General features: G+C 38.4%; 1 protein-coding gene across 1 annotated transcript in view; it reads right to left on the reverse strand.

Moving 5' to 3' along the window:
* TUB (tubby bipartite transcription factor) overlaps positions 1-9,814 on the reverse strand; it is a 35,897-nt gene extending 26,083 nt beyond the window's left edge. Inside the window, exon 1 of the mRNA XM_009994258.1 lies at positions 9,700-9,814. Within this exon, the coding sequence (XP_009992560.1) occupies positions 9,700-9,814 (115 nt within the window). The remainder of the gene's footprint in view (positions 1-9,699) is intronic.
* Positions 9,815-10,098: the final 284 nt, after the last annotated feature.

The raw sequence follows: 10,098 nt of genomic DNA on the forward strand, positions 1-10,098 counted from the left end.
AGAACAGAGAGAGAGGAGAGAGAAACAGAGAGAGAGAAGAGAGAGTGAATTGAGAACTCTGTGAAGGCATAAAAGAGTAAGACGTAGCGGAGTTTGTTCAGTATTTCAAACAATTCATGCAGAGAGAAGAGTCAAATAAATGAGAATTTGCAAAGCTACAGTAAAAATCCAAAATTGTTACGTTAGCTGGGATATGTATCCTAACTTTTTTCCTCCTTCCAATAACACATCAGCTCCTAACTTTTAGGCCAAAAGTGACATCAGAATATTAATGTGCTGCTGAGCTATTGTAGGAAGCATTTTTCCTCATAGTAAAGCTCTGCCAGGCTGATTATCAACCGTGGCAGCATGAAGGCAGAAAAATTGTATGTGCTTAAAGCTACATCCTAACCCCAGAAACAAGAAATAATCAGAAGGTTATTTTCAAAACACATATTCCATAATTGTATATTATACAGTATGAGTAGAATGGCCATGCATTTTATGGTGGAACTATATCCAAGCTGAAATTAAAACCTTCTCCTAACAACATCCACAAATTAATTAATTCCTTACAAGTCTCAACATAATATGCATGGCATAAACTGTGCATGTCAGCATAATTCATGAAATGCTAGTTGTTTTCAAAGTAAAAAGAGGCTTTATCATTTTCTAAAAGCAGGACACACTTTGAGGTCAATACCTGTGAAAGCAACACACACAATAACTCTTTCTTCTGGACAGACTAAGCCTTAAAATGAAACAATATTAAGTTTACAAAGGCATGAAAGCAACTACCTTTGTGAAATACATAAACAAATCATCAAACTTCACACCCCAAACAAGACAACCTGTAGGTAAGCACTAAGAGATTTTGGTGCCAGCTGCTGGTCATTGTTAATTGCTGAGTCCCACCAGCTTCTCATGGTGACCGTGGCTTGCACCTCAGAGCAATATCACCTCGACACTTAGGGCCTCCCACCATCCTTTTCTTTTTCCCCAAAATCAAAGTACCTCACTGGAAATAACTGGTTGCCTATAAAATGACTTAAAAAATTTCCCAAGAAACTTCATCAAGCCCCAAAAGAGCAAACGATGCTAAGGGACATGCCAGTGGTCTCTCTTTGAAGGGTGAAATTCTCCCTAGGCTTCTGGTCTGTGATGCAACTTTCCTGTTCACCAAATCCTACAAGTGCATCAGTAGCAACAGAAACACCAAGAAGATTCTCAGAGGAGCAAAATGAAAGAGATTTAGCCAGGTCTGTGTAGACTGGAGGTTACAAACCCACAGCTACCCTTCCCAGCACAGCAACAGGGTATGAACAGCATCACGTTCACAACACAATGAGCATCTGAGGTGCTCAATAAACATATGCTCCTTTTCTCACTACACAGAGGGAGAGTTCATGTTTTATAGAGAATATACATTAAATTAGTAGAGGAGTGTGGGGAATGGTCACGACAAGGAGTGACTAAAATCCCCAAGAAACAGCTTGTCACTGCCCAACTCCTCTTCCTGTCTTTATTCATACATTACTCATAAGATTGCAGCCCCTTCGCTCAGTATAAAGGAGCATGGGAAATGAATAAGACATAACCAAAGGACACCAGGGAAAATGGCAGTATCTGTGTCCTACTTCCACAAGCACAGCAGCCTCAGACTAAGCAGGGAACCCAAGAGTCCCCACTCCGTAGTCTCTAAATAGGTGTGATTTGCTAACCCAGCAATCTGTCCTATATTCGTAGCTCAGTCTCTTTTTAAAAACTAGAGTGTGTTCTTTTCAGTGTTTCAAAGATTATAATCCGCACTATAATTAAATTCAATACTTCACAAATGACCTATATTAAACTGCCAGACAGTTCTCTAAATCCTGTTGAATATGACCCCATATTCATTCAATCAGATGAAGCTTCATTTCCTTGGTCCAAAGCAACGATTAATCAGCAAAAGATGAAACATTCTGACATTGTTAATTGAAAAGTCAAAGACATATCTTGGCTATCTTGCCAGCTATCATTTGATCTAACAAGTAAAAGCCTGAAGCTTTTTGAATTACTTTTGCCTCACAACTTTCAGCAAGAGATTTCTGATTTAAAATACAGTGATGGAGCTCCAAAGGACCGAGGAGGAAATCTTCCCATGGCTTTATGCTATAAGGGAGAGAACAAGATTTCAGCCCAGTAGACATTTTGAGTGTAGACTATCACTGCTCTCTGTGGCAAATAGGACTTTCAGACAGTGATGGAGGCTGCAAAAAAAGATTTAAACCATAAATGTGCAGATACAGCAGCTGGGTTCAAAAAACAAGCTTCTAAAGTGTGCTTTTCTGAGCTTTAGCATTACATTTAAAGCACTACCTCGAAAATAAACCCCAATCAAACCCCAGAATATCAACTCCACCACAAAACCCCACCATCTTTTTTATTCTTAGATATTGATTATTCAGCAAATAGCAGACCTCAGCTATGGCTCATCGACTCACTAACATTTTCTCTTGTGGCTGCAGATATTAAATAAATTATATAGCTTTGCTTCTGCCTGTACAAATGCAGTTGAGGACAGCAGTGAGTTTCGGAGAACTTAGCTAGTTGCTGGCAGTAAACAGGGATCTTCCCCTGCCTGTAAGCACTAACCTCCCCACACACCTCACCTGTAAGTGCTGCCCACTGAAGCACAGTGGGAAGTGAAATTTATGCAGCACAGCAGCTCCTGTCAGCAGGACCAGAAAAAGACTTTAATCCTTGCAGAGGAGCAGGCAATGGGCTGTCTTCTGAAGCCTGCTCACCTACAGAAAAAGATCTGTGGACACACCTTGCTCAACAGATTGAGATGTGCAGCAAGGTAGAAAACAAAATGCGTACTCTTTTCAGCGCTTTCTCCTGCTCTGGAGATTTCTAAGAACAACCATTTCTCTAATACCTTCTGTACTCGCTCTGCAGCTGGTCATTAGCATGTGGAGCTTTGAACTTACTGAACCAGCACACCTTGTAGTCTGCTTTTGTGGAGATGAAGCAATAATTGAGCAATTTGTAGAAGTAATGGTTATCTTCAAACATGTTGTCAATGGGATCAAATGTTCTACCCTCTGTCCTCTACTATATCTTTGAATCAGTAACAGTCTGACAAGAACTTCCATTCTCAGCAGAATGGGAACACTGAGGAAAACTCTAGCCTCCTTTCTCTGCAGACTTCAGATAGGCCCATAAAACAATTCACAGTTCCCCACAAGAAAGCCTCAGTAAGGAAAATGAGGAAAACTGGCCTCTTTAGACAATATGCACTGATATAACAATATGATTATGTCTTTAGTTGGATGTTAAAGAGTTAAACAGTTTAAAAAGTACCACAGGACAAATGAAGAACCTTAAATGCAGATATACAGGAATGGAGTTTCAAAGAGTGTCTCTCAAAAATGTGTTAATTTGAATGGTGAAAGAAATTTAGGCAACTTTAAAAATCCCTATTGATAGTTATCTTAACCAATAGCAGACTAGATTTGAAAATCTAGCCCAATATTCAAAATGCCTCACCCCAAATTATTAAAATCTTCACTTAAAAACACCCCACAGATTTTCCTTTTCTATTAGAACTGGTAGGACTAGAATTTCCATCTAGACAAGGCAAAAATGGGGGAACAGGTGTTGTTGTAAGACAGAATGCCAAAGAGCAAATAACACTGGACTCTCAGATCTGGTGTTTCATTCTTATTTGGATTCATAAATTGCAAGAAATAGTTTTGAGATAAATGGCAAGTTTTCTAATAAAACAGTGGCAAGATTTTAATTTCAGTATTATTCATCCGTGTTAATTAAATCAAGTACTGACTACTAACCTCAATACAATAATATAAAAACCACTTGAGCAGAGACAGAAAAGAGCACAGACTGCAGTATTAATTCAGGATCTGAGCTGAAAAGAAAAGAGGAACAACAAACAAATAGTCTATTAACATAGTGCAAGGTGAGCATAAAAGGACTTGCATCAAAGCAGAAAAGGTTTTGCCTTGCATCACCAATGGTCTAACTGCTTAAAGTGGGAAAAAAGAAGCCTCTTCCATGAACCAGTTCTGAATTGGACAACATTGCTTATTACAGGGATAAAGCTACAACACCCAATGAAACAACAGGATTTGTAACTAAGTAGTTTGTCAGAAAGCGAATAATCAGTGATGCAGACAACACAGAATTGAAAAAAAAAAAATATTGAGAGTTATCCACACACATTTTAGTGACTGAAAACAGAAAGCATGTTTTTCCATCTAGACCTCATGAAGCCACATTCACACAGGAAATTACGTTTCAAAGTAGGATGCAATGAAAATGCAGAATTTTTTTCCATTTGCATGACTGTTTTGCTTTATATGAGTCTTGCACACCCTCATGATCTTAGAGGAAGAAACAAACAAAACAAAACAATCTATAAATCAAGCTTAGCAATCCCAATCACATAAAAATGCCATGTACTAATAAATAAATTAATTAATAATAAAAAAGGCAGTTCTGATCAGGCTGATTTTACAAAGGTGAAGATTCTTGTAAGTGAAACTGAATGTGAACAGGCTGAGAAAAAAATAACAAGCATACATTATCAACAGCCCATTGCTATAAGGGGATTTCCTCAGAAAGAACAAAGGAAGGAATTAAGCAAAAGATTCTTCTTCACCCACAGATATCTGGTGTCTGCCCCTGGGGATGGGGAAAGAAAAGGGAGCATGTAAAATGGAGAGTTAATTGCAATGAATTAGACTCTTTGGGAAAGCAGAAGCTAATAATGAAAGCTAAAAATATCCATGAAAAACGTATGCCAGGATGATTCAGGACAGTAAGAAATGACATCATTATTTTGTGTATGGGGCCCTGAAGGACTCTGGCACTACCCTGTGGGCAGCACAGCTGCTGGATGGACCCCTGGTTTGCACATTGCTGCCTTATCTTCTGGCCCCGGCTCCTTCCCACCCTGACTGGCACCCTGGTAGCTGTAACCACAGGAAATACACTTCAAGTGGAACCTTAAAGCTAAGAGAAGGGAGTTTTTCAAGCCATTGCTTCTAAACTTCCTCCCCAAATCTTTCAGTACCAAGAACCACAAAAAGACCTCCCAGTCACTTGCTACCCACTGCTCTCTGATAGTTGCTGCCAAGTTGGTTTGTTTCTTTTGGAAACAAAATAGGTGCAGTAAGAACTGCTGATAAATATAAAGGGGCTTGAAAGGATGAAGGTAAAGAGACTGTGGCTGAAAGGGAGAATTCAGAATATATGCTTATTGGAAGTTAAGTATTTTTCCCACATGATACTTGGAGTGCTGCCTGATCTTTCAGTATTAATAGTCTTGTGTCTTCCTTGCTATCTTTGAAAAATAAATTGATACCTTCTCACTTCAAGGTCAGTAGAAAACAGCAATGTTTTGCAAGACAATGTTTTGATGAACACACATATTTATTATTATTTTTTAATTAATGTTAACTGATGTCATGTTATAAAGCTAACAGCTTGACAGTCATCAGAAAACTCTTTCTCATCACTCATGGTAAGGGAGCAGAACGACACATCAAATTTACCAATCCAAGGCTATAAGTTGTCATCAGGAGTCTGTTCAGCACAACACACACAGCCATTACATCTAGATGTGCTGCCAAATGTCAAAGAAGGAAAGTAAGAAAATTTGCCTTTTTACACATGGTTAATCTAAATCTCTAAATTGGAAGTTGCCGTGAAAATTACTCTGGGAGTATCTAATTGAAAACATTTTTAATTTGAAGTCTCAAAAAAAAAAAAAGCCATGGCTGCAACAAAGTATGGTAATACAAATGAAAGCATATCTGGCAGTCATTCAAAACACTGCCTTCTTCTATGCTGTGAAAAGAAAAATCACTCCCCAGTGGAAATTCACCATTTTCACAGAAGTAAAATTACTCATCTCTGTAAAAATGGGCTTTCATCATTTGCATTAAATGTAATTAAATAATGTCATAAAATTGCTGCAGTAACTAGTGTATCTCTGCATGCTACTTGGCTCCAGAAATGCTCAGTATGTATTTGCCATCCAGACTGAAAAGAACTGTACTCATAGCAGAATTTTGCAATGTCATCTCAGGCTAAAATACTTGTTCCAAGTTTCCAGCAAACTTCACAAAATAATTTGTGTAGAGATATATGAGAACAAACCAGCAGCAGTGACTGTGGGTCATTACAGAATGACAAGCAGAATTTAATAAAAACTTTAAACAAACAGGTAGTAGTATGTCCTTATGAAGGACACTGAATCAAAAATAAACAAGGATGCAAGAAAGAGAAGACAAAGCAATTAGTCAGTCATCTCTCTTACACAAAAGGATTAAATTTCTTCCAGGGAAAAAATTACTTTGTTGTGTTTTACATACGATGTAAACTTAACAGCAATGCAAACTTGTTATTGGTCCTTATTTTGCTGTTTATAGTGATGAAATAGTGATGAAGCCATATTTGGTACTGCAAGAGGCAGAGTCGTAATTTGTAATAGCAACAACTGGAGCTAAATGTTATGGAAGTTAATGAGAGGATACCTACTGCTTGAAATGGCAGCCAGATAATTTAGAGTCTAACCTACAAGTGTGGTCCCAAAACTATACCTCACAATGCTGCCACTATACTACTTCTACTACTGTGCCAACGCTCCTAGATGCACAAATCGTAGAACACAAGGTTCTGTTCCCATGAACCATATCTCTATAATTCTTTCCAAGTAACAAAAGCAATTTCCTGCATGCTTGGTCGTACCTTATCTACAGATGCTGACAGGCAAGCACTGCCTTCCCACTGGCTCATACCTGAGTTCAAACTAACCACTCAATGACCAGAGTGCCAAGGATTTATTCTGTCTTGGGTTTGCCTGTTCAACCTAATTAATTGCAGTTCCCACAGAAAACTAATAACACCAAAAGTATTTGTGTTAATTAGGCATTATGCCAACAACCAAAAGGTTTTTAAAAGGTATACTTCATGTAAGTCATTTACAGGCTACTGAACCCAAAAACGTGAAACATGGGCAGGGATTAAGAAATGATCTGGAGACCTCTGCATGGTGAATTTTGCTGAGCCACTTACTCAGTGGATGGGCACCCATCTCCTTAGAAGTCTTGAATAATTGCTAGTAACACTTGGGAGGGAAAAAAGATACCGCTTCATCCTACCAATGTGCCCTCTTGCTGCTTTGAAGGTACCTAGAAAAAAGTATGGTGATCCTGGCAATACTCCTCTCTACTCTGTGGGGACAAGCTTTCAGCAGAGCCATTTCAGTATTTATTAAACTAACAAAAAAGAAACTCAGAAGAGCCTTGTACCTGCTCAGCTTCATACTGAATTAAACTGATCCCAGAATCTTCAATCCTGAGCCACATAAGTGTAGGAAAGACACAACTCTCTTATCCTCTTTATGAGCTGCTCCAGCTGAACTCAGTCACAGCCCTTTATTAATACCCTATTGCATCTCAGATTTATCTGCAGTTCCCTTCAGCTCCAAGCTGGATAAAGCAAAATATACCTGCAGCCACAGGACTGGCAGCAATCACCCTGCAACTCCCTGCAGAGGTTCAAAAGCAGCCAAGGGCTCCTTTATGTGGAAAAATCTATGATCAGCTTAACAGTGAAATATGCTGTTCCATTATATCTACCTACAAATAGCTCACCAGGCTGATGTCCTATTCCAGAACAAAAGTGACTTTGACTTTTTACTCCACACTCTGATAATTATTCTGGAAAGAAATGAGTTTTTATTCCAGAGTAGAGTTGCCCATCAGGGAACCATTACAGAACAGATAACTGCATCAGAATAAACTATGGCAGTGCTTGAAAGAAAATTTTCCAGTGCAGAAAGTCTAACATCTAAGAATTGCTGAGATGTTATCTTTGACCTACTTTGCTCAAAGTACCACAGAGATATCTCCACACAGGCATCTAATTATTTGTTGAAATCAAGGAGCACTTTTGTGCAACACAGGATTAGTACATGGAAAAAAAGAGAGAAGGGGAGGGTGATAGGTGGAAAGAAGTGTTCTTTTAGTAGCATTTGCAATACAGGAATTGATTTCACAAACATGCTCATCCCAGCAATGTAGTTCATTCAGTAGACCCTCAACTTCCATCAAAGAGTCATTCTTAATTTTAAATCAGGATGCCCATAACAGAAACAAATGAACGGAAAAGAGCAGAATAGTTCTTTAGAAACAGCCCAGCTGTCTCATGCATCTGACACTCCCACATACAAATGTTTTCATTGAAAGGGAAAGTAGTGCCAACCCTGAAGCTGAATACCATCATTAAAAATGGCCATCAAAATCTAACTATGTACCATGCAAACAATGTAACCTAAGTCACTAAGTATATTCCCAGAGAAAACCACACCAAAAAATGACACTTCTGGAATTCTTACAATATGATCAAAAGCAGTGTTCATAACAAAGGACTTCATAAGGCAATAAAACATATTACTAGGTAATTAAATTGTCCTAAATTGGCTTTTGCTAACTGCAAAGTTTATTACAAGGACAGTTGTTCCCAGGGATTAACAAACTCTGGGTTAAATATGAGAAACAGGACTATATTTTTTTGCTTCTCTGAAACCTTGTGAAATCTTGAAAGTGTTTGAGAGACAAATTTTGAACAAACTCATTTAGGGATACTGGCTGGTTTGGTTTTTTTTTTTCCCCAGAAGCAGATTCACAAAGGCATCTTAGGTTTTCTGTTTTAGATGTTAAATCTTAAGTATTCTGCCACCTAGTAGCATTCCCAACCTGAAAACAGCCAACTGAATTCCCGATACCAGTAGATTTCAGCTTATGTCCTCTACTCTCTTTTGTCCTTGTACCATGTGTAGCACATGCCCATCAGTACTCAGGGAAGGAAGACTTTTGCTACTGAGGCTTATGAATCAAACTTGACTTAACAAACTGCAAAATAAGAGAATATGAAAACTACTGGGTTTTTGTAACTATTGGAGTTGTTAGAACCTGGAACAAGATCTACACAAGACACAATATTGAACAAGGGTTACCCAAGCCTTCCTCTTAGAATCTTGAGAGAAAGTATGCACCTACCCTCATTAAAGGGTCAACAAACATGGGCTATAAGAGCAAAGAAGTAATAACTTATTTCCTTAGGATTTATTTCTGATTATTAAATTATTTTACATCTAACAGAACAGAAATGGCATTATAATTTTTCCCTGTGGCTGTGATACCTGAAGTATCTCTCTTCCTTCTGGATGGTACAAGCTTGAAACATTGTCCTCTACTTACCTTTTTAACAAATCTTACAGAAAGACAATATCTTTCAAATTATTCTATTCAAACTTATATGAAATTAGTCAACATGTTTCAGTTTTTTCATTCACGCTGTCAGTCTTAAGGAAAATTATGTACAGAGGAACACACAGAGTAGAACAGCATAAGCTCTACTTTATTAAGAACCAAGGCTGAGACACTTGAATATTCATGGCAGAAGGAGCAAGCCCCTTCTTCCCAAAGCACTAAAATGGCAGCTAGTTACCTCACTCCCTCCTCTTGGGCCAGTATTGCAAGCTCTGACATTTTTATCCCCAAACATAAGTGAAGGATATAGTTTGTTCACTAAAAAAATAAGAAAAAAACCCCCACAACCTCTGTTCTTATTAGCATAAATTTAACACGGAGAGCAAAATACTAGCACTTGCAGTAAATATGATTGCAATAGATCATGTTCATATACCCTGATATATGGTGCTGCTGTTGCTGTTAAGATACGATTCAACCAGTGGTGCTTGTTCTTCCGAGTGTTTCATTCTGCGTGTTCTGGCGCGACTGTCCACATTGGACTGAACCATTAGTGGCTCCTGGCGCTTTTTTTTCTGCTTCTGTTCTAGCAGGGCTCGCTGAGGAAAATACAAAGAAAAGCACCTGTTAATGGACTCAAAACAGCAGCTATCTGTGATGAAAAGCAACAGGTATCTTTACACTTTCACCAGTTTCCCAGTGGCTGCATTTGGTAAGTGGGATATTGGGATATCAGGTTATAGGCAATCTTTCAGAAAAAAAAAGGTAACCAACCCACTGCTAAAATACTGTCTGCTGAAAGCAGCAAATAATTAAAATAGATCTTCCTAAGCAG

The sequence above is a fragment of the Chaetura pelagica genome, unplaced genomic scaffold (genome assembly GCF_000747805.2).
Source record: "Chaetura pelagica isolate M959 unplaced genomic scaffold, ChaPel_1.0 scaffold153, whole genome shotgun sequence".
Lineage (NCBI taxonomy): Eukaryota > Metazoa > Chordata > Aves > Apodiformes > Apodidae > Chaetura > Chaetura pelagica.